The sequence below is a fragment of the Chanodichthys erythropterus genome, chromosome 20, assembly GCF_024489055.1.
Source record: "Chanodichthys erythropterus isolate Z2021 chromosome 20, ASM2448905v1, whole genome shotgun sequence".
In the NCBI taxonomy this organism is placed as follows: Eukaryota; Metazoa; Chordata; class Actinopteri; order Cypriniformes; family Xenocyprididae; genus Chanodichthys; species Chanodichthys erythropterus.
Window position 1 is genome coordinate 23,644,798 of NC_090240.1, and position 26,245 is coordinate 23,671,042.

The 26,245-nt window shown below is 34.7% G+C and overlaps 1 protein-coding gene across 2 annotated transcripts in view; it reads right to left on the reverse strand.

The window, feature by feature from the left end:
- Positions 1-9,431: 9,431 nt before the first annotated feature.
- c1qtnf12 (C1q and TNF related 12) overlaps positions 9,432-26,245 on the reverse strand; it is a 37,012-nt gene continuing 20,198 nt past the window's right edge. For both annotated transcript variants that reach the window (XM_067371703.1, XM_067371702.1), the window contains 6 exons: positions 24,020-24,131; positions 23,643-23,824; positions 18,303-18,411; positions 15,306-15,399; positions 11,349-11,427; positions 9,432-10,648 (listed from right to left, as the gene is read on the reverse strand). In XM_067371703.1, the coding sequence (XP_067227804.1) occupies positions 10,550-10,648; positions 11,349-11,427; positions 15,306-15,399; positions 18,303-18,411; positions 23,643-23,824; positions 24,020-24,131 (675 nt within the window). In that variant the 3' untranslated portion in view covers positions 9,432-10,549. The remainder of the gene's footprint in view (positions 10,649-11,348; positions 11,428-15,305; positions 15,400-18,302; positions 18,412-23,642; positions 23,825-24,019; positions 24,132-26,245) is intronic.

Below are 26,245 nucleotides of genomic sequence, written 5' to 3' on the forward strand. Positions count from 1 at the left end.
CATAATATACAGGGACTCAGCGTCGCCCAGGGAGAGAGTCTCTCTGTCTGCTCTGCTCTCTACAGGTGGCCTTGTTTGGAAATGCTGACAAATAGGAAATTTGGAGCAATAGTCGAGTACTATGGCTCATTCCAAACGTCCACTGTGATGGTCTTGTGCAATGTCCTGGTCTCTTAAAGAAACCATTTTTGTGTCTTCAGGATTTATAGTCTCATATAGAAATGTATATAGTGTATATATGCTGTATGGAAGGACACCGGGGCTAGTTGTCACTTGGGCTACAGTATATCTTAGTGTACTGGATAAGGTTTGGAGTCAGTCTAAGCATAAATGCTTGTTTTCTTTGGGGAGTTGGTTTCACAACTATCTTAAAAGTTTTTTTTTTTGTGTGAATTCAATCCTCCAAGCACAAAAAAAAAAAAAAAAAAAAAATGTAGGCTATTTGTAATAGCTGTTGGGCAAAGAAATGAATAATAAAACCACACTGGGACATGGTGGTTCAGCAGAATATTATATATGTTAGAACAAGGGCTTTTTTTTTTCATACGTTTTATAATCTGTCACATGTGTTTTATATATAGTAATTATGAACAATTGCTATTTTTACATTATCACGTCAGTTATGATGTTTTAATTTGCTTAAATGTACACTTTTTGCCCTCTAGCGGTTAAAAACAAAACTGCAAGAATTTTGCGGAGGAAAATTGTGTTGGTTGTGCTTCGGCTTAGCGTGCCTGTGTGGATGAATATGGTCAGCTCCAATGTAAGATAATGGTGGAAGAGGAGATAGATGAGTTTTGCTTTAAAGGATTAGTTCACTTTCAAATTAAAATTTCCTGATAATTTACTCACCCCCATGTCATCCAAGATGTTCATGTCTTTCTTTCTTCAGTCGAAAAGAAATTAAGGTTTTTGATGAAAACATTTCAGGATTATTCTCCTTATAGTGGACTTCAATGGAGCCCAAACAGTTGAAGGTCAAAATTACAGTTTCAGTGCAGCTTCAAAGCGTTCTACACGATCCCAGACGAGAAATATGTGTCTTATCTAGAGAAACCATCACTCATTTTCTAAAAAATTTTTTTTAATTTTATACGTTTTAGCCATAAATGCTCATCTTGAACTAGCTCTCTTCCTCTCTATTAGAATTCCGGCAGTGTAGACACTGCTAAGTGTATTACTGCCCTCCACAGGTTAAAATTTTAATCAATTGTTGAATATGACAATTTAGTTTAAACTTTGACCTTAGGAGGGCAGTAATACACCGTCTACACTGCTGGAATTCAAATAGAGAAGAAGAAGAGAGCTAGTTCAAGATGAGCACTTATGGTTAAAACTTATAAAATTTAAAAAAAAAATTTGAAAATGAGCAATGGTTTCTCTAGATAAGACACATATTTCTCATCTGGGGTCGCTGTAAACTGTAATTTTGACCTTCAACCGTTTGGGCTCCATTGACGTCCACTATAAGGAGAATAATCCTTAATTTCTTTTCGACTGAAGAAAGAAAGACATGAACATCTTGGATGACATGGGAGTGAGTAAATTATCAGGAAATTTTAATTTGAAAGTGAACTAATCCTTTAAGTGTAAGCAAATTGTACTTTCTCATAACTAAAAAAGGAGAGAGATTACCCTACTGCTCATGAAACACTCACTACTAGGCTTAAGAGATATAACCAGTTTAGATGGAAAGGATCTCAAGCTGACTAGCTGAAGACGCTAGGCTACTGTATATACTCCCACAACACGCGTCAAAGTAGCCAGAGAAACTTTTCTCTATTTACAGATATGACGAGAGACACGGACCAGTGAGGTAAACATTTTTCCACTAAAACCATCTCCACAGGTCTTAAATTTAAACACTTTTAGTGCTTCCCATAGACTTTACATAGGCGGGCCGCCCAGTTTTATTAACAGCCGCCCAAGTATATTTGGAGACACATTTATGCTTTTATTTTTATCCTCTTATATTTTTGTATCCGCCCAAGATAATGAAACCATCCGCAATCGGTTAACTAGTGGAAAATCTACCCTCTCCCAAAGCGTTTCATACCTGCTCCTTATGTGTGCGTCACAGCTGTTTACTCGCGCTGCGGCTGCAGAGACGCGGTGCATATTTCACAAAGAGCGATGCATGTTTGTAAAGTAACAAGTCACGTTCTATAGACTGTTTCAAAGTGATTCTCAATCAATGAAAAGCACAGATTTAGGCCAAGCGATTACTAATGAACTCAAATTGATGAATTATGACAATGTCTACTTTATGGCCTTTATATAATAAACCTTTTAGAAGGTTGTAAGAATCTGATGAATCAGCCCGCAATTTTGTAGACATTTCAAAATAAGAGTCTGTGTATTTCGGGCTTGTTAATATTTAAAAGTCACACACTAAGTTTTTTTTCTTCTGGGCATTATTGATATTTTGGTTACACAATAAATTGTATTTAATTTGATTTCCAATTATTTCATATTAATTTATTGTAGTCTCCCAAACAGGAAGAAAAGACTAAGAACATTATTTGACACGTATATTACTCATTATATAAATTTTACTAGTAAAATCTGTTTCCCATTCACTGAGAGAGACACTATATGACATAGCAAGGAGAACATAGGAAAAGAAGAACCATTTAAATGCTGTAATTTTGCATAATTTACAATGCAATTACAATTTACAATGTAATTGAATCTAATAGTATGCTATGTAATTAAAATTAATTTCAATAAATAAAAATACTTTTTAAAAATCACACATTATTTGTTGTTTGTTACATGCATAGACTGTAATGTAGTAGACCACTTTTTTTGCCTTAGGTAATATAATTTTTTACCTGCTACCACCACAAGTATATTTCAAACCTAGTGAATCAGACAAAGAAAAAAAAAAACACGTTTTGGAAGAAGGATGATGATTAAAGGTGCTACAGAGGATGTTTTGTTTTATACATTTTTGCAATATTACTTGAAACTGTCTTTACTAACTGATAAAAGACTATTTATTAGGTGCACTGAAAGGAATAATATTAATATACATCATCTGTGCACGAGGTAGGGCCTTAAAAACATCAGCCAATTGTTTACGCGATCATCGTGTAAACGATTGGCCCTCTGGCTTGTCAATCACTGCCGTGACGTTCCTTTTGAGAGACGTGCGCGGCTGCGCGCTCCAGTAACTTTCCACACTCCACAGGCGCCACATGCGATGTTTTTGTCAGGAGACAGGAGTAACAACTGCAGATTATGAGTTACCTGCGGTGAGTCCGACATAATGAATCCACTAACACGATACAGCGAATGCCGGTGGTAAACAAACACTCGTGTTCCAATACTCGTGCTGCACGAGTTTTGGGAGGCGTTCCCTTGAAATGAGCTGTGAAGGAGGGGGGTTGTTCTTACGCATGCGTTCATTTCAAAAACTCAGTAACAGTATTTGGATTCTCAGTCGACGAAAAGATCCTCTTTAGCACCTTTAACTCATTATTTAAATGTAAGTCATTTTAAACAAAAAAGTTACATTATGGTTTGTAGTTTTTGATTGGGCTACTTTTCCAATTTTTGCTTTTCATAATAATTTTATGGAAAAAAGTAGGCTAATTAAATATATTTTACATACAGATGTGTTGTGGAAGATGGCTATATGCTTACGATTTCATATTTCATACCTCTTACATTGGTATCAGTAAATTAAAATCTTCCAAGTATGTTTTTTTCTTTAAATTCTGTTTAACTTGAAACAATCGTTCAAAGGTTTATGACTTTATTTTTAAGAAATAAATACTTATTCAGCAAGAATTCATTAAATTAATTAAATGTGACAGTAAGGACATGTTAAAAAATATTTCTATTTCAAATAAATGCTGTTCTTTTGAACTTTCTATTTATCAAAGAATCACAGTTTCCACAAAGATATTTAGCAGCACAACACATGAATAAAATATATGAAAATACATTAAAATAAAAATATATTACAATTATGTTTTATAGTCAGAGATTATTAAAGTTATATATTAAAAGTCAGAATTTTTTTAAATGCCTATCTGTGATATTTTCTGAATGGATTTGGAAAAACATGCTGTTAACATCTTATCAAGGAACATTTTTTGCTTTTTACAGTACAACAATGAAGGCAGAGATTTGTGAAGAGGAAGCCTGTTAAGCATCTAACGGTGCCTCATTTTATCTCTGGAGTCAATCCCTGTGAGTCTGTGCTGTTATCTTCCTACCTGTCCTCTTGTTGAGGATGAGGAATCTATTAATTAAAACCTATAGGCTACAGCCATATGCTGTGATTGTTTATACAGTGCTCAGCGAACAAGGAAACTTCACATTCACAATGGAACCATTCATAAACGTTCACTCTCCTCTCTAAAAAAAAAAAAAAAAAAAAAAAAAAAAAATTGCTCTTAGCATTTGGGCAAGAGGTAATTGGGATCACTCAGCTTGTCTGATGCTGATAATGGGGCAATGGGAAATTCCTGTCAGAGAGTTTGTGGTGCAAGGTGGTTTCGCAACTGCCTTGGCAGGCTCTGAGCGCTCCGCACTATACAGTGTATGAGTTGAAGCATGCTCGCATAGCTGTCATTAAACATATTTAAAACAACAACATAACAGCAAAAAAGACAAAGCGCTTTGCAGTGATAGCCATCCTAGCATTTGAGAATTATTAATGTGCAAGAATATCAATATGCAAGAACAATCTGTGAAAGGCCCCCCTTTTTAAACCCATTTAAGTATTGAGTGAACCTAAATTATTTATTTAAAAAAAGAAGAAGCTAAGGACCACTGCCAGATTACACTTTAATACAATGTTGAATGCAAAGACAAAGATTTAGACTATGGAACAATTAACAATTAGACAAATTTAAACTGAAGTTTAAATTAGACAATTTAAACAATTAACAAACAATGCTTTTGGCTAATATGCAGTTATTTCATGGCTATAAAATTCCATAATTTCTTTTCTAACCATGTATAACATTTCCATCACATCTCAATTGATACATTATGTTTGACAATATTCTGTGATGAAAATATTACATTATACATACATTTATATACATTACACAGAATTATCACACTTTTACATAATCATTGAAATAAAATATAACACATAAACCATTACAATATTTATTTTGTGAAAATATATATATATATATATATATATATATATATATATATATGTATATATATATATAGTGAAAATAATTTATATATATATTATGAAAATAATATATATATATATATATATATATATATATATATATATATATATATATATATATATATATATATATATATATATATATATATATATATATATATATATATATATATATATGTATATATATATTGTGAAAATAATTTATATATATTATGAAAATAACATATATATTATGAAAATAATATATATATATATATATATATATATATATATATATATATATATATATATATATATATATATATATATATATATATATATATATATATATATATATATATGTGTGTGTGTGTGTGTGTGTGTGTGTGTGTGTGTGTGTAATTTTGTATTTTAATATTTTTAGATTGGCAGTCTGGGTAAAAAATAAAATACATACAAAAAACATATGAAAAGTAGTAAAAAACAAAGTAAAAAGTTTCAAAGGAAACTTCACTGTGACCCTCATTTAACAAAAGGAAAAAAGCTGAAATATGTTATGATTGATTATAAAAATCAAACCTTGAAACATAAAAGGGTTGAAGAAATACTCATTGATTGTTAATATTCAGTTTTAGTGTGCACTTCCATGCCCTAACTAAATTCTCCTGTTTTATCTCAGTCAATTCCAACAGCTTATAAAAGAGTTAAAAGAGTTGATTAGTTCTCCTTAAATGTGCAACATTAGTGTCCTTAACCACATGTTTCAGTGCTCCAATTAATGTTATTCTAAGAAAATGGCCACTAACCCTTCAGCCAAGAGTTTTTATGCCAGGCAAAGCATAGTTAGTTTTTAAAAGCACATGTTCCAATAACCGCAGTATAAATCTACAACTAAATTGTGAAGGAGCTTAGCTGTCTGTTTTCAAACATTTGACTGAAAAAGTCATGTCTAGAAGTCTCGTCTAGAACATAAATATGTGTAAGTACATATTCAACAGTCTTGTTCAAGAATGAAAATAAAAAAGCTGCACTTTTCACAAACAGACTTTTGTAGCATGGGTTTTTATAGATGTGTGAGCCTGTGTTGAATAATACAGCCCAATTAAAATACACCAAACTGCTCTCTACACACCTTACCCATATCTTTATAAATATATGGACCACCCAAACAGCAACATAACGTATTAGGCACTTTTCCAAACTGATCTGATTCATCTTCAGCTCATTGTTGTTTTGAGCCCATTGTGAAATGATGATAATCAATCAATATATCATACTGGCAGATGAAGTCCTTGAAATTTGTATAATGGAAAAATTATTTTCTCCTGCAAATAATGATAAATGAACGTAATTTTGCAAAATGGTCTGTTTCTGTTTAGTAACTGTGTTGAAGTCAACGTGGGAAGGTTCAGATGTGCTGCAGCTACTGTGCGGGTCCATGCTGATAATGATAACAGCTGAAAGAGATTACCTGCAGACACTGTGTAACTAGCACTCAGGTTTCAATTATTATCCCTAAGTGCAAAGAAAAGTGGTGCAAAATTGTCACAAGTGTTGGGAGTCTTTTATGTGTAAATTTTTCACATAATAAGAGCTTAATTTATTCAAGCTGTTGCAAAACTTTTACAGACCTGGACACAAAAATAGACTGAATCATCATCACTTATTTGTTTTTTGTTTTTGTTTTTCAAAAGCATCATGGAAAATTGTTACATCAGACCAGTGTTGATATCCTTAAAGTCTTACTGTAGTCTATCATTTTGTCCCTTAAAACTCATCTTTCATCATCAAAATGACATATTTAAACATTTTTTTCCTGTAAAAAAAAAAATCTTCATGCCTTAAATAGCGTGAATGTAACTCTACACCCTTGCCTCATTTAATATACGCAGATCGATGAATATGCAAATTAGCCCCGCCTCCACTCGCTCACGCCAGCTCAGAGATCCACTCGGTCAACTTATTGAGGTAAACGCTGAACAATTATATCGCTCTTTACATCATCGGACACATAACGGTAATTAATATTAGTCTTTGGTCATAGTCTTTTGCTTGACTCAGAATGTTAGTGAAGAAAGGCATGTAGTTCATCATAACATTGTAATATACATCATACACTTGCTATAATGCTAAATCTACAAGATTTTTCATATCAACAGAAAAATATATATGGGGATAACCTGGCTTCTCCCTGCTAGTTCTTGATATTATGATATTATGTTCTTATACTAGTTCTTATGTTAATGATATGCTAAAGCCTGTCGGCATGTTGACGTGATTGGTTACAAGGTAGTTTGTGACGTCAACGATTTGTGATGTGTGACGTCAACGAACACCAGTGATTTCAAACAGCGATTTTTTTTCACTGCAGTTTTAAGGAGAAAATACTCAGCAATGGTGTTGACATATGAATTTGCACATGGTTTGTCTTAAAGCATGTTAAAAACAACACATAGACATATAATCAACATTAAATACTTGATTTTCACAACAGCGGGTGTTTAACCTAAAAACATTCTGGTTAAAATAAAATAAAATAAAATAAAATAAAATAAAATAAAATAAAATAAAATAAAATAAAATAAAATAAAATAAAATAATAACATCAAATAAAATAAAATAACATCAAATAAAATAAAATAAAATAGTGAATTTGTTATTTAAAATTTTGAAATTTTTTAACAGAGATAAAAAATGAGGTACTAAAATTACTAAATTGAATAAAAATAAAACTGAAATAAAATAAATGAAAACAAAAAAATGACAAAAGCACAAAATGAAATTAATATATATATATATTTATTTATTTATTTATTATATTTAAAATTTATATATATATTTATATACTTTGCAAAAGTCTGTATTTGTACATGTACATGTCAGTATTTTCACCCCCCAAAAAGGGGTTTTAAAGTGCCCCTATGATGCCTTTCTGTGAAACTACACTGCTCTGATTGGTCAGATGGCCCAGTTACCGCACGCCTATGGCCATAACTGAATGACAGCTATCAATTCGCAAGACATTGTATACAATGTTTGGACAGAAACGATGGCATCGTTTTTACTGTTCTATTTGAGCCCAAGTCCAACGATGAAACATCTGAAGTAGTCGATCAACCATAAACCGATTTGCAATCACAACTGGAGTAGGATGTTTTTCTTTGGTAAGTGTCCCCATCTGTGATTACATGAAGAAACAGATGAAACTGAGACAACCTAAATCCAGAAGAACTGTGGCTGTTTCTCCAAGACGCTTGAAAGAAACCTGCCTGCAAATCTACAGTACAGTGAGAAGTTTTAGGCACTTTTGTAAAAATGCTGTAAAGTGAGGATGCTTTCAAAAATAATAGATTTTATTTATCTATTAACCAAATCAAATCAATATTTGGTGTGACCACCCTTTGCATTTAAAACAGCTTTTGTCCAGCTACCCTTGCACATCGTTTTTCAGGTAGCTTTGCAGGAAGGTTTCTTCAAGCCTTTTGGAGACACGTGCTTCTGGATTTAGTTTGTCTCAGTTTCATCTGTAATCACAGGCGGATTTGATGATGGTGAGGTCAGATCTTCATGTGGAGCACCAGCTGTTGTCAGACTCCTTGTGTATTCAAAAATCTCACTGGATTATTACAATTATTACAAAAAAGGCTGTGGCATTGGCTTAAAATGAAAAATGAAAGATCTTGACATCCACCAGAGCATTAAATGCATTAAAAAATAAAATGCTTTGGTGTGAAACTTCCAGATCACTAATAAACAGTTTTGTTTCTCAAAAGCTCTCTGTAAGTAGACAAGAAAAACAAAAAGGCCTATTGACTAAAGATGATGCTTGAAGGCCCCGTGGCCCCCATGAAGCCAAAGGTCTTGTAGAAGAAACCTTGTGTATCTTTGCAACTTCTAAATGACACATGATGACAAGGTTAAATGAAACTTAAATGATTGGATTTCAGAGATCACTCTCTAGTGTGCCTAGGTGCCATGCCACCATCAGTCTGTCAGACTTGCTCTTGTTTGCCAAGGTATTTGAGGTATCCTGGATTATTTACAATGCAAATGATGCAAAGAAGCATTTTCCACACTACTGCACCAAAGAATATTTTCCATGAGCTTCATATGCAGCACTGGGAGGACGTCCTGCCTGCTTTATCGAGCAGAGAATTACGAACGTTAGCAAGATTTCAAAGCTCATAAAAGTCATTTCGAGTCAACCGCAAGCATGCCCAGGTGAATAGATATATTTTAGATTTATTGAATATACTTTCATTTCCATTACACCACAATACAAGTAAATACTGTATGTTTAAACAGGTCTGCTTACATTATTTTCACTTGTATTGAGATCTACTGGAAGGCTAGACACCAATTAAAAAAATAAATCTATTTTAATTGGCAGATACATTTCAACATAAATAATTTGTATGGCAAATGTGCTAATATATGTATATGTGCATCTTAATTTCTGTATTTACTGAAGGTAATAAAAAAAGAAGACATTTGGAAGAAAGGATGAAGAGCAACACATCTCAAAGAAACAAAGAATAAACTTCCATGGAAACGTGAAAAACAGAATTCGGATGACGTATTTGGCATTTCAGTAAACAAAATGAAAACTCAGCAGGACTCTAACATATCTAATCGATCATGGCAGTAGCTTTCCAAACACACACTCACACACACACACACTCTTGGATAAACACTATTGTTTGGGACTGTTAACGATTGAACATAAAAATAGACTGAGTCATCCATCTTGTTTCTTTTCTTGTATTTGGCTGTTTCCTTCTTTTGGCTGAGTATAATGGAAAATATGTTCTTTTATCAATAATCCAGTCACTACAACATGTTTTTGGAGCTGCATAGTAAATAATAACTGTCAAGCTTGTTATATCTAAAAAATAAAGGCATGTTTGCGTAAAAGTAGGTGTGCATTTTGGGTAGCGACTCCAAAAGATCATAAAATCCTTAGATTAGCTCTTGTATTGTATTGTAGGAAACCTCTCATCATAGAAAACAAATTGTGTATATAAACACTCTGTATATAAACACTATTAATTAAGAAGAGCATAATAACACAATGTCAAAGTACAAAAATCTCTTTGTATACATCTATATATCACAAAATAGGAATAAAAACAGTGAGAAATGATCTTTCTGAAGAGGTAAAAACCTCACTGTAGACGCACATGAGAAAGGCAGATGTGGATCCACTGTCCTCGGTAAAGTCTTTCAGTTTTGCATCCAATTGTCTCTGCTTTGTGGGTATTAATATGTCCATGTCTCTTCTATGAACAAACCAAGAGCTCTGTGGCAGTCAAATATTGTCTCATGAGGATATATGGTGCAGGAGTCCGAAGAGGAGCAATGCAGTCTTATGTGGCCGGCCAGATATAGTCTGGCTGTAAAACAAGGCTATACCCCCAACAACATGCCCATGAAATCTGAACCGTTCTGTATTGTGATCGATGCTCCAGCTGCATTGTCCACAAATATGGAAGTGTACTGCCCGGCCTGTTAGAAAGAAAACATCACAGTATTCAATGTGAATTTCCATCTGAAACGCATTATACTTCTATAATTTCATGAATCTGAAAAAATAAATAAATAAAAAGTGTATTCAGCAAGATATTTTGGAGAGTTTGTCTATCAAGAACTGATTATATCAGGGGTGTCCAATCCTGCTCCTGGAAAGCCACTGTCCTGCAAAGTTTAACTCCAACCCCAATTAAACACACCTAAACAGCTAATAAGGTCTTATTAGGCATACTAGAAACTTCCAGGCAGGTGTGTTGAGGCAAGCTAAACCCTGCAGGACCAAGCTTGAATTAGATAGTAAAAACTGAGCATTCCATACTGGAGTGGATGTAATGCTTACTAAAACAACGTTAAACCAATAAAGATATTGGTTAACATTGTCCAATACATTTCATGGACTAAGTGAGTTTTTTTTTTTTTTTTGGAATAACATGCACTGATGAATCGCTTATAATAAGACCAAAAACACGCATTAAGAAACTTAATTTTCCAGCATTCACATCAACAACCAATTCTACTGTAATTGGTTTTAAGTTAAGATTTTTTAGCTTTTTTAAGAGTTCAGTTTAGGAGAAAGTAACCAGCTGTAGAAACACTAGATTTGTATGATGAGGATACAATTAATTAACAGTAAAACTGCATTAAACTGAGTGGAGTATGTTTAACTAACTCTTACCTGAAGTTCCAGCAGTCCATGGACAGATACTGTAAAGATCTTGCTGTTACTCTCAAGGCCAACAATCATTTCCAAGGATCTGCACAACGGTATAGAAAATATTATGAGCAAACAAATTATTCATTTGTAGATTTCACAAATCAATAAAATTTGTTACTTGCCATTTGTTTGTAATTGTTTGTGATATTTAATAGTAATTTCTGAGTAAATTTTCTTTAAAGTGTAGTAGTGACATATCTGTTAAATCATTCTGAACCAGTGACAGTTCACAGATTTTCATGTCCAAAATCAGGAAGCACTGCATTGGTTAGGCCACTATTTTATTTATTTTATTTTATTTTATTTTATTTTATTTTATTTTATTTTATTTTATTTTATTTTATTTTATTTTATTTATTTTTTATTTTATTTTATTTTATTTTATTTTATTTTATTTATTTTTTATTTATTTTATTTTATTATTTTATTTTATTTTATTTAACACTAAGTGAAAATAGCATATTTTCTTAGCAATGGATGCTATTAAGTGAAAATAGCTATATTTTCTATTTACACCATGTAAAAGTAGAAGTTCTTTGCAATAAGAATAAATAGTAATTAGATGCTATCAATACTTTATATTGGCAGATACTATTTGCACCTCAGTATTTTTGTACATTAACATGATTCAAAATGTTATCATAGAGAGTAAATGACTATATTTATTAAAATTATTAAATGAATGCTGCCTTGTTGGCCCTACACCTTCCCCTAACCCTACCCAATAAACACTTTTAATATTACTAAACACTTCAGTTTATTTCCACTTTTAGAACATTATTTGCATTTTTTTGAAAATAAATGCAAGCTCGGCAAAAGGCGGATTCAAACCCATATCAATCACATTTAAAACCAGGTCTGCGAGCCTTACTCACTACTGCTGCGCCACTGCAGATGTTGAATTCCATGCATCCCTTTTAAAACTTGAGTGGCCCAACCAGACATTGGTGGGCAAAGCTAGTGTAAATTGCATTTCCCAACAAGAGATGCTATTTGCACTTAGTGTAAATAGACACTCGGTTTATTTTATTTTATTATGTGCAAAATATTAAGTAGTATAAATGGGAAATAATTCCATTATAATTAATTTTTACTGACAGATGTTTTGTGTAAGTATATACACAGTGTTAAAGTTATTGAAAGAAATATCAATTTATGTTTTGTTATACATAAAAATAGTTTGATAAAATGTCTAATTTCTAAAATTGCATAATTTCTTTTTAAAGGTGTCTATAAGATCTATCCAGCATTAAGTTTTAAGAATTATCCTTCAGTACTGTTGCTAAGACCAACAGGGACCCCACAAGTCAAAGGTGGCGGTAAAGGTTACTAAGGTGACAAGGACCAGACTGAAGGTGAGAGGACATTTTTTAAAGGCCTGCTCCACTTTAACACAGGAAATGCCTTGCTAGTTTCCACACAAGTTTGAACAGACAACATGCTTTACAGCCCATGCGTTACTCACAAAGTGCAAAAGAGTGCTAACGACCAGCAAACACTAGAAGAGAGTTTATCCAGATCTGCCACCCCCATTTCCCCTTCCCCATCTCATGTACCCCTTGCAATTTTTCTTTCTTTCTTCTAAGTAAATTCATTTTTGTTTGATTTGTAAAAGAGGATTTTTATGACATGCACTCACACTCTTAAGCCACTGAAATAAAAACCACATGCTCTGAATGTAGCTCAAGAAGGGAGCTCAAGAAAAATATTAATTTTCATCATAAGCGATGTATTCCTTTGAGTCTGAGTCATGAATTTATATTGATGTGGATGTGGTCTGTGGACAACGGGTACAAAATCGAATGTTAATAAATAGACTACTTGAGGGCAAATTAGACATAATGTAATCATAATAACTTTCCTAGCAAAATTGCTGGTGTCAGATTTTCTCCTGGATAGTTTTACTAACAGAACTGACACTGAGTCTGACAGAAAGACCTGAAATCACCAAAACTCACAAGAAACTTTGTGTGGCCAGTCAGAAACACACTAGAATTCTAGCACATTAACTCTTTCCCCAGCCAGCCACCGCCAGCATTTTTGATCATTTTCACAAATCTTTCATGGCCACCAGAATGTTTTGCTGTATGAATATCTGAACATGCAATATATCAAAAGAAAGAACAAAGCCTCTTCTTTTCAACAAACTTTGAAGAAAAAGCTGAGAAAATCCCATTTTTGTCAAAGACTACAACATTTGCACAAGCAATGCTTCTATTGCTTGTTTCTGCTTCTTTTTGCCTATTTTGATCCAGAGATTCTGTACTCTTTCAGAAGATGTGTAATAGCGCCCCCCTACCGTGTAACAGTGAAAACATGGATTGTAGGAAAATTCCGTCAAGGGTGGGGAAAGAATGAATTACTGTATATACAGTTTAAATGATTCATTCATTAATCCAATATGGCTACTTCTCTCAAGAGCCAGACCAGATGTCAAGATTGTCCGAAAATAATGACTAAATTTTAGTCTGTTTGTCAACAAATACATCTTCACAAGACTTCTAAAGGGTTAGTTCAGACAAAAGTGAAAATTATGTCATTAATTACTCTCCCTCATTTCGTTCTACACCCGTAAGACCTTTGTTCATCTTCGGAACACAAATTAATATATTTTTGATAAAATCCGATGGCTCAGTGAGGCCTGCATCGCCAGCAAGAACACTCCCTTTTTCAATGCCCAGAAAAGACGTATATAAAACAGTTAATGTGAATACATGGTTCAACATTAATATTATAATCTTTTGTTTCAATTCAGTGGTTCGGAACGCGTATCAAACTGCCAAAGTCACGTGAACTATTGAAGTTTCAAAACGCTCATGACGAAACAAAGCCTCATTTACTGAAATCATGTGATTTTGGTGCTCTGAACCACTGATTCGAAACAAAAGATTCGTAAAGCTTCAAAGCTTCATGAAGCAGTGTTTTGAAATCACCCATCACTTGATATTGTGGAATAAAGTTGCTTTTTTGTTGTTTTTGGAGAAAAGTATTCTTGTTGCTTTATAATATTAATGTTGAACCACTGTAGTCACATGAACTGTTTTAAATATGTTTTTAGTAGCTTTCTGGGCATTGAAAAAGAGAGTGTTATTGCTGGCCTTTCTGAGCCATCGGATTTCGTCAAAAATATGTTAATTTGTGTTCCGAAGATGAACGAAGGTCTTACGGGTGTGGAACGACACGAGGGTGAGTAACTGACCCTTGCAAAGACCCGCCCTCCTTAGTTACTGTTGCTTTGTCCAACAAGCCATAGCGCTGTCACGCCACACAGCGTGAAAAATACATCACGGAGCAAAGAGGACACTGTTAACATGTCGACAGACAAGACAGAACAGGTTACTTATGACATTAAACAAAGTCCCAGCTTTCAAATTGTGTAATTTTTTAAGAAATTCGAACAATAAATACCGTTTTGTGGCTCTTTAATGTGTGGTGACAGATTGCTGTAGCGCCTCAGCTCAAGAGGCTCGTGAACCGATCGTCTCTTCCTACTAGTTAATTTATAGCATCAAATAAACATGAATGAACATGAGAAAGAATGTTGTTTCAAACATGGAAAGACTTCAGTAAGCACCATTTTTCAAGTTCAAGTCCACCGAGGTTAATCTTCTAACTCCTGACTGTTTTGTCGGACAAAATGCCAGATTCGGAGTCATGATTGGTTAGATCGTTTGTCAATCAAACTCCCAGTGAAGGGTCAACTAATGACAGAATTTTCATTTTTGGGTGAACAAACCCTTTAAAATAGCAAACAAGTTGTATGGACAATTTTATAATACTTTTATAGTGGTCTCATTTTTATGCTTAGAATAGTTCAACTAAAAATTCAAATTCAAAGAGTATTAGTTGCTCTTTTTTAGGCAGTTACAAATGAATAGCGACTAAAGATTTTTTCAATGTGAGATAAAGCAAACTTACGTATATCTGTGGCAGAGGGATTCAATGCAGATCAAAACTCGGACATTGTCTCTGGCTCTCAGCTGGTTCTTACTTCTCTTCACCTCCGTGTGGTCTGCAAGAAAGTACACAAAGACCAGAGAAATTATATTTCTTGAGAATACTTTTAAGACATGCACTACAAACTGTTATATGAAGAGTAAAGACTGTTGAAATGTTGTTTGACAGAGTTTTGTATCTGGAACACATGATGCCACAGCCAGTCATGTTTGACCTCCAGCCGCGTCTAAATATTGGTCTCTTCTATAAGTCTGCAGTGGATTTGTGAATTTGTTTGGGGATGTTGATTTTCTGCCACAGTCTACTGCAGAGAGCCAATTCCCTTTCCCGGAGCTGCATGGCGGCGCCACAGCTTAGAAAAGTTTTGCATTCAGAGTCCCTGGGGCTTATTTCAGTGTAACTCCACATAAGCATTGCCTCTGAAACGATGGATGAAGTCAACAGGATCACTGGACCCCTTTTTAAGCATCAACCAACAAAAACAAAATACGCTTGTGTGCTTTCAGGCACGGCACAAATTTGTTAGCTTTTTAAACATGCAAGATTGTGCAAGACACCCTCAATCTCAGCAAACAAATGCAGCACGGTTGGAATGTAAGTTACAGGGGAATGCAATCCATCTGTTGAGAATGTGCCAAGTCTGAAACACATCCATTACATGATGGCACCTTCTGATAGAGATGACATTGAAATATTAATTTGTACTTTATGCAATTTGTGTTTATAGTTGAGAAATAGAACTTTCCATTAATCTTTCTTCTGTATTTGGCAGACAATGTCTCTTTTATCCAAAGTAATCTTAATGTATATTTATGGTTAACGGTTAAGGTAAGCTTCTTTTTTTATTTAAGAAATTAATACATTAATTCAGTAAGGATGCATTAAATTGATCAAAAGTGTAAGTAAAGACATTTATAATGTTACAAAACATTTATTTTTCAAATAAATGCTTTTCTTTTGATTAATCGAGAATCCTGAAAAAAATGTATCACGGTTTCCACAAAGCTGATAACAATAAGAAATGTTTCACACCGAATATATACTAAATTTTAGAATAATTTCTGAAGGATCATGTGACCATAAAGGCCGGAGAAATGGTTGCTGAAAATTCAGCTTTGCAATCACAGGACTAAATTGCAATTTTAAATATATTAAAATATAGAAAACAGCCTTGGCGAGCATAAGACACTTAAAAAAAAAAAAGGGGGGGGGGGGGGGGGGGGGGGTTGGTGGGGGAAAAGAACTGGCATCGTATATATAATTACAAAATATAAGTTATTAATGTCGTTAAATTTCGAAAAAAAAGTTGAGATAAAATGTTGAGAATAAAGTCATTAAATTAACAAATTTATTCTCGTAATTTAACGAATTTGTTCTCGTAATTTAACAACTTTTTTCTCGTAATTTAATGAGTTTATTCTCATAATTTAATGACTTTATTCTCAACATTATATCTTTTATCTAGACTTTTTTCTCGAAATTTAAGGAGTTTGTTCTCGTAATTTAACGACTTTTTTCTCTTAATTTAATGACTTTATTCAACATTTTATCTCGACTTTTTTCTCATAATTTAATGACAATTTTCTCATAATTTAACAAATTTGCTCTCGTAATTTAATGAGTTTGTTCTCGTATTTTAACGACTTTTTTCTCAAAATTTAATGAGTTTATCCTCAACATTTTATTTAGACTTTTTTCTCAAAATTTAATGACATTTTTCTCATAATTAAACAAATTTGTTCTCATAATTTAACAACTTTTTTCTCGTAATTTAATGACTTTATTCTCAACATTTTATCTGGACTTTTTTCTCGTAATTTAATGACATCTTTCTTGTAATTTAACGAGTTTGTTCTCGTAATTTAACGACTTTTTTCTCGTAATTTAATGACTTTATTCTCAACATTTTATCTCGACTTTTTTCTCATAATTTAATGACAATTTTCTCATAATTTAACAAATTTGTTCTCATAATTTAACAACTTTTTTCTCGTAATTTAATGACTTTATTCTCAACATTTTATCTCAACTTTTTTCTTGAAATTTAACTATTTTTTTCTCATAATTTAATGAGTTTATTCTCAACATTTTATTTAGACTTTTTTCTTGTAATTTAATGAGTTTATTCTCAACATTTTATTTAGACTTTTTTCTTGTAATTTCTCAAAATTGTGTTCTCTCAAAAAAGTGTTTTCTCAAAATTTAACAACTTTAATCTCGAGATGGTTTTATTTTTTTATTATTATTTGGCCATAATCCTCTTCCGTACAACCTTAATGATATGAAGCAACGAGAATACTTTTTGTGCGGCAAAAAAATAAAAAATAACGACTATCTTTAACAATGCCCATCACTAAATATTGTTGAACAAAGGTTTTTTTTTTTTGCGCACAAAAAGTATTCTCATCACTTCATAACATTAAGGTTGAACCACTGTAGTCACATGAACTGTTTTAAATATGTCTTTAGTACCTTTCTGGGCATCTGAATGTGTTTGTTATTATGAATGTTATTATCTTGCTGTCAGTGGAGGCCTCACTGAGCCATGGGATTTTATCAAAAATATCTATTTGTGTTCCATAGATGAACAAAGGTCTTACGGGTGTGGAATGACATGAGGGTGAGTAATTAATGACAGAATTTTCATTTTTGGGTGAACTAACCCTTTAATAATATACCATTATTATTATTTTAACGTATATCCATATGGTGTATCATTTATAATCAAAATATACCTTAAAATCACTGTAAATTGTTAAACATTTTAGCAGTTCATGCATTCACTGTTACTAGCACCCATGTTCTTCTATTTGAGCTTCAAGAACTCATTATTTAAACCGCTAATCATTATCATACCCCAAAAACCTCATGTTTCACACTGAAAAAGACAGAAAACAAAAGATTACGAAAGACAGAATATTTGTTACTGGTGAGGTGAACCTTTCAACCTTTTCTTACCAATATGAACATTGGCAGAGAACTGATAAATTCCAGTTACAGGAGCTGTAAATCGGCCAGTGGACTGATCCATCCCCGTCCCTCTGAGAAAGGCACCTTTGGCGGGCGGCTGAAGGTATGAAACAGGTGAGAATTATAGAGGGCTTACCATGAACACACCTAATAACCATTAATCAAACATCAATACCGCTCATTCTCTATCTGAAAATCATATAGCCTACGTAAATTGCTGACCAGCCTACCAAGCATGTCAAGAATATGTTTTTCAGCAGAATTCTTGCTCTCCACACTCTAATAAACTCGCATGCAAATTAAAGCATCCCACATACAGCATTAGAAAATATAGCAGTTTTAGGGCTCAGTTTGGGAGCACATAACCATTAAATGGCTAGAAATATGTAGACATCTGCCAAGAATCCTCCGATTCTGTTTTTGATCATAACTGCACACTGCAGCCATGCCAGACCACATTATTCTGCATTACGCCTCCAGAACCCACCAAGACTTCCAGACTCAGACGCTTTTATAATGAGTCCTCCGATTAGTGTGCTAAACACTGTTCAGTTCTGCCATTTTTTTGTGCTGTCAGCTTTGAACACATACAATGAATGCCTTTCATATACATGTCCGATCCAAACAGATATGTGAGAAGAACGTAATTTCATTTGACATGCATTTCAACATTGGATGAATAAAACTTTAGCATTGACATTTACAACTGTCATTTCATCCATTTGACAGATTTGAAAGACTATATGGTTATATTTTCTCTAATACGGAAAGTAAGAATCATACATCCACAGTGATCAGCAGATTTAAATGCTCATTGGAGCTTAGAGTGAATTGGTAACGGCTATAAAGAAAGCTTAACAAATAACATTTTCGTGTGTGTCCTTGGCTAATCAAAATACCACAGGGTATAGCTCTTCCTTGTAACAGCACACTCTTTTAAATGGTGTCTATTTTTATCCACACCACTCACTAGTCCAAAACCTCATACAGAGTACCTTTTGTACACCACCAAGAAAGCAATGTAGCACATTTGAAAAAGGATATATTTTTGTAGGAGGAGGGTGGCTAAGGTTCTGCTTGATTGGCTGAGTTAATGTTCAGCCAATCCAGTGTGTCATCACCAATGTTCATATGACAAGAGCCAATCATGAGGTTACTATCACAGCTAGCCTTAATTCAGCTGTGTAATTAAAGCTGATTGGGTGGTGCTATCTGTTTGACTGACCAATGGTAGATGTTGTCAAAAAACTGAATTTTTGCCATTCAGTTTGATTCAGGATGCAGAAATGACCCACTACGGTTTGAACACACACATGTTGGAAGCGTTTAGAATTGGTGTTTAGTATTCTGTAAAACTGTCACTGTGAAGAAGCCAATTGGAGCAATGACAAAATAAGCCAATTTGAAATTATTTGCAACCGACTGGAATTTCTTACGTTCTGGTGAAAGCTGAACCCGCTACCACAGAGACGATCACATGTGCACTTTGGAAGTTGTATCATTTACTGTAAATGACTGTTTCTAAATCACTGGAATGCTTATTCAAATTGGCGTTAGTGTGAATTTGCTGCTCCACAGTTTTATAAAACCTTGTTTCCTTCTTTTGTTTGGGCTGTTAACACTAATATGTAATATTTTTTTCTTTTTCTTGTTCGGTTGATGTTATAGATTTAGATGTAAACCTAACAGTGACTGATTAAATCATTTGTGGTGATGAAAGAACAGTAAAAAGAAAAATGAATAAGAAGAGATTTTTAAAATGCTAAAAAATCTGTGTCATCTCTCAAAGCTATGAACAAACATTTATCTAGTAACATTAACAGAATGTTCATTCAAAGTTATTCTGGTCTTCAAAACTTTTGTCAGGGTTCTGTCACATCGGTCTAGTTTATTTCTTGGTTTTGTGACAGAGCTCTGACACTCCCGTTCTTGTCCTGTTTTTGTGTGAGCGTACAGTCTCGAGGGTTCTCGAGCCGTGCGCTCTCTTGTCTGCGTGCCTTGTTTCATGTTGGGAGCGTGGCGTTCGGATCCTGGCACTCACGTCTAGTTTGGTTTCGGTTTCGTGTCGGGATTCGGACACTCGCGCTCCCAGTCCTGTCTTTATTGTGAGCGCACGATTTGTGTGTACTTTCACTTGCCGTGAGCTCTTGTCTCATGTTTTGTGTATACACGCGTTTTTTTCCACCTGCCGCGTGCTTTCATGTTGTGTTTTTGTCTTGTGTTGTGTAGCACGCAGTCTGTGTTTCACGGGCTGCGTGCTCTCATGTTGTCTCGTTTTGTGTGAACACGTGGCTTATGAGTTTCATAGTCTCGTGTCTCGTCTTGTGTAAGCACATGGCTTGTGATTTGTCTTCATTGGCCATGTGCTTGTGTCTTTGTTTTGTTTGGTGTGAGCACATGGCTTGTCATGTGTTTCTTTGTGCCATGTGCTCTCATGTCTATTGTCTTGACCCCGCCCACCTTGTTACCTGATTATTGGTTGATTTGCCTCACCTTTCCTCCCTCATTACCTGCCTTATTTGCTCTCCTATTTATTCCCCTACCCTGCGTTCCAATGTCCATACTATCCATCCTAAATAGTATGTGAGATTAAAATAAGTGTGTCCCAAAGCATAATATGTTGAAAAGAGTATGCCAAAAGTCCCCGGATGGTCTACTATTTCCGGTAGATTTTCGAAGTGTGGATCCGTGCACACTATAGAGGCTAATATTGCCCACAACCCATTGCGCATTGGACGAGGATTCAGTTCAGAACTTCAAACACGAGTAAAAAGTGTTAAAAACTACAAAACATGGCGGATATACGCGATCGACGCTGAGAGATTTGAGTGACTAATAATCAGTTTAACCTGATAGAAAATATATATTTAATGTTACCCGTGTTATTTTTCATCTGCAAATACCAATGTGGACTTTTATAAAGATCCGAATGGCCATAAACTTTTAAATGCATCATTATGCATTAATAAGAGGAGAGTTCTCCACATGAAAGACCCGCGACTGCAGATCAACGTGCTGCATTTCTCTCCGATACGGTAGGAAATTAACTAAATGAAATGTGGAGGATGTAAGATGATTGACAAGGCAGTTTACGGTGACTGGATGCGACAGAGAGAAAAGACGCGATTGTATGACGTGTTAGTATGTCCCAAAGCTTGTTTACTCTTTTACTACACACTCAAAAGTAAGTACTTTTTGTTCACAGAAAGAGTATATACTTTTAGGGCGTAGTATAAGTAGGCGAATTGGAACGCAGCACGTGTGTTTGCAGTCCTGTGCTGGTTCGTTGTCGTGAAATGTCGTATTTCTCCTTGTGTGTGGTCAAGTCAAGTCTAGTCTAGTCAAGTTAGTCAAGTTTAAGTTCTAGTCTGTTTTCCCCCTCGGGGTTGTGTTTTTGTTTTTATTTTTATTATTAATAAAGCCCTTCCTTTCTCTGCATTTGAGTCCTCGCTCCTTCCCTTCCACCCACCTGACAACTTTAGCACAAAAACATTATTCATACGTTGTTTATGGAATGTTTTCTCTGAAACATTTTAGTTGGATGTTCATCTACATTTTAAAATGTTACTAATTGTTTAGAATGTTCAGAGAAATAACGTTCCCATAATGATACAATGAAATGTTTCCTTGACATTTTTAAAACATTTAAAAAAACTGGACATTTTGGAATGTTCAGGGAACATTTAGAAATAACATTTCCATTACTTAATATAAACATTAGCAAAATGTTAACTGAGAAAAAAACAAAACAAAACCGTTCAATTACACAATAATTGACTCTTATCAACCAGTTCTTTTTAGTGGATCAACAACATACAGCAAAACCAGTATAGTCTGATTCACAAACAAATGACTCAAATTAAACAACTGTAAGGCAGTTTAGTCTTCAGTAGCTTATTCAAAACAATAAAGCTTAGCTTGATGCCATGAATGAGCGTGGAATCATGGGTGCTGTTCTCCTCACCTCTACAGCCAATGTAAAGCAATCCATTGGGACTCTGGCAAAAATCATGTTCATGGATGAGCTAATGTATTAAAGTTTTATTAACATTACTTTGGTATGCAGCAGGGTGGAGAGAATGCTAATGAGAGACACCTGCGTGACACACCGGTCTCGGAAGTATATAAGAAGTGAATGACGACAGTGAAGGGCGAGAGAGGACCTGGCCTGGGACATAAATGCTGCAGTCGGCCGTGGGTGCTTCTTTCATTTTGTTGTTTATGTTTATTTTACGGTTAAAGTCACATTTAACATTTGCCTGTTCCCACCTCCTTCTTCCCTGAACTTTGTTACAGTTACCTTTGATTACGTCAATTCAGAGTTATAACATAACTCTGTATGTTAGCTCGTTGAGACATTTATTGCACACTGCTAGATCGATATTAGAATAACTTAAAGCTGGATGACTTGTGTTGCTAAATGACATGCAATTAATTTTAAAATAATGTATGGTAGAGAAAATGCTGTATTACAAATAAAGCTCTTATTATGCAATGTTAGCCAACATAGCATTGTCTCTGAGGCATGGTACAAAAGGACAAGATAATACATCGGCCATTTAAACTGATTTTTTATTATAAACATAGGACTGACCTGAAGGAAAATGCTAAATCTAAAGGCAGGTAATAAACTCACTCACTCAATCTTTTTCTCACAACACTCTTCTACATAATACAGTAAGCTTCAATGAACAATATCAATTGAAAACATACAGTTTACGTTGCTAAGAGTGGTTGCTAAGGGTGTTGTGTAGTGATACACAGAACCGTTGGGTAAAGCGGACATAGTTGTGTTTTATCGTGAATAAAACATCAGAATCAAGGACAGTTTTATAACTGTTTTATAAAATATATTAAAGCATCTTTGGTGTTTACATGTTTTCTACTGAAGTAAAACTGGAACTCGAGGGTAACGCAGGTATGACAAGCGACACAATGACACGGGCCGTTATACTGGTTAAAATTGCTGATTTCTCTGGATTTAAATATTTTTGGAAACATTTGGGATAATGCAAGTAACTTACACAAACAAAATATTTAACATTTTTCTATAGGACACATACTGTTAAATGTAGACATTATACTTTTTACCACATTTTTGTTTGTTTAGTAATGTTGTTTAAAATATAGTTTAGGATTGCATATATATGGCATCTCTATAAAGACTGTGAAATGTTAATGTAAACATGCCTTTTTTTTAAATGTACAATTCCCATTCCTATGCATAGTTTCTTGGCCCTGTACAAAATATTTTTGGCCAATAAATTTGCTTGATTTACCCAGCATTGGCTGATGTGTCAAGAAGTTTTGGACCCTGCAGACACTTACTGTCTGAAAGTTCTGCAACTCTGCCAGAGTCTTTTTATCCACGACGACAGGACCTTTGAGTTTGCAGTGAAAGGCTTCCTCAATTCTCCTGTAGGAAGTCATACCCTCAAGAGTAATCAGAGCCGTGGGCAGCTGACTGGGTTCGTTGGGCCTGTCCACTGCTGCTCGCCTCTCTGTGGCCTCTGTTCAAGCAGATCACAAGTAGACGCATCACTGTATGCAGTTAGACACCTCATCACTGTGTCTCTCGAAATGTCCAGCTAATCCTTATGATGCCCCTTCGATTATGAATATGAAACATGATGAACATTTTGTGGAAATGTCCATCATAAAACCTTTGCTGGGATTTACATGTGTTGTGTATTGTGGGTCCTCACCTTTGATCATTTCTTTGAACTCTCGCAGCAGGACCTCTTGAGTGACCTCTGCCCCAGGAGATCCTGGGGGTCCCTGAGGCCCCGGAGGACCAGGAGGGCCCGGGGGACCAGGCTGATAGTCAAAGAAATATAATTGTTGTATCATTTTAACTCAACCTCACCAAGACTCAAAGTTCTGAATGCTCAAAAGAGCATCTCACTTTATGCAATGACATGTTACAACTTGAAATGTATTAAGGAATGCATTATACAATACATTACAAATTCTGCGATAGAGATAAATTATGCATTAAAAGTTAATTCTCACTTATATCTAAAAAAGATTTCTGCACTTAATGACTTTCGGCTCTATTAATGATTCTCGCACATGCATATGGACAGAATACTAAACTAAAATACTCTGACAGCACTTCATACAGCAACATCGCTACTGAATCTACAGCAAGCAAATAGCATGACCAGTGTAGTCAGGGGTGTATTCTAGTTTTTTGTAGTGAGTATACTGTGATTTTTCCCTCCCAGCCTCATACTCACCCATCCCAGAGCGACACCCCAAGCTGATCTAGGCTACATGTAATTGAGAGCATTCTGAAAGACTGCTTATGTGTGTGTAATCAACATGTCAATTTATTATAAGCAACACAAAACTTTAACAGCCAATGACATTTACAGCTGGAGAGATTGGACTGATTTTCTACTGTTTAGTGTCAATCACCATCTAACTCAGCCAGTTAAGATCTACATTTAGCCTGATATTTTATATGAATATGGTCCCTGGAGCATAGGTTTTATCAGCTGGCGATTTTCAGTGCCCAAGAACGTTCTTTCACAAGATTTAATATAAGTCTAAGGTGTCTCCTGAATGTGTCTGTGAAGTTTCAGCTCAAAATACCCAATAGATTTTTTTAAATTAATTTTTTTAACTGCCTATTTTGGGGCATCATTAAAGGAACACTCCACTTTTTTTGAAAATAGGCTAATTTTCCAACTCCCCTAGAGTTAAACAGTTGAGTTTTACCGTTTTCGAATCCATTCAGCCGATCTCCGGTTCTGGCGGTACCACTTTTAGCATAGCTTAGCATAGTTCATTGAATCTGATTAGACCGTTAGCATCGCGCTTAAAAATGACCAAAGAGTTTTGATATTTTTCCTATTTAAAACTTGACTCTTCTGTAGTTAAATCGTGTACTAAGACCGACAGAAAATGAAAAGTTGCTGATATGGCTAGGAACTATACTCTCATTCAGGCGTAATAATCAAGGAACTTTGCTGCCGTTCCATGGCTGCAGCAGTGCAATGATATTACGCAGCGCCCGTGAGCCCCTGCTTGCACAGGGAACGTGCCTTGCAACCATGGAGACGTATGTGAGAGACGCTGCGTAATATCATTGCACTGCTGCAGCCATGATACGGCAGCAAAGTTCCTTGATTATTACGCCTGAATGAGAGTATAGTTCCTAGCCATATCAGCCTAGAAAATCGCAACTTTTCATTTTCCGCCGGTCTTAGTACACGATTTAACTACAGAAGAGTCAAGTTTTAAATAGGAAAAATATCAAAACTCTTTGGTCATTTTTAAGCGCAATGCTAACGGTCTAATCAGATTCAATGAACTATGCTAAGCTATGCTAAAAGTGGTACCGCCAGAACCGGAGATCGGCTGAATGGATTCGAAAACGGTAAAACTCAACTGTTTAACTCTAGGGGAGTTGGAAAATGAGCCTATTTTCAAAAAAAGTGGAGTGTTCCTTTAACAATGCACTGATTTACACTCGGCGCCGCCCGCTTAAATCACGTGCTCTCTGCCACACCAGCTGTCGAGTATATTACAGCGCATTTACAAAGTTCACACAGCTAATATAACCCTCAAATGGATCTTTACAAGATGTGTGTCATGCATGCTGCATGCATGCTTCGAATTATGTGAGTAAAGTATTTATTTGGATGTTAAAAGTTTTATTCTGAGTGAATTTGAGGCTGTCCTCCATGGCTAACAGCTCTTGCTACACTGTTGGAGAGATTAAAGAATGAAGTTGTGTTTATGAATTATACAGACTGCAAGTGTTTAAAAAATGAAAATAGCGACGGCTCTCTTGTCTCCGTGAATACAGTAAGAAACGATGGTAACTTTAACCACATTTAACAGTACATTAGCAACATGCTAACGAAACTTTTAGAAAGACAATTTACAAATATCAGTAAAAATAAGATGCTATCATGGATTAT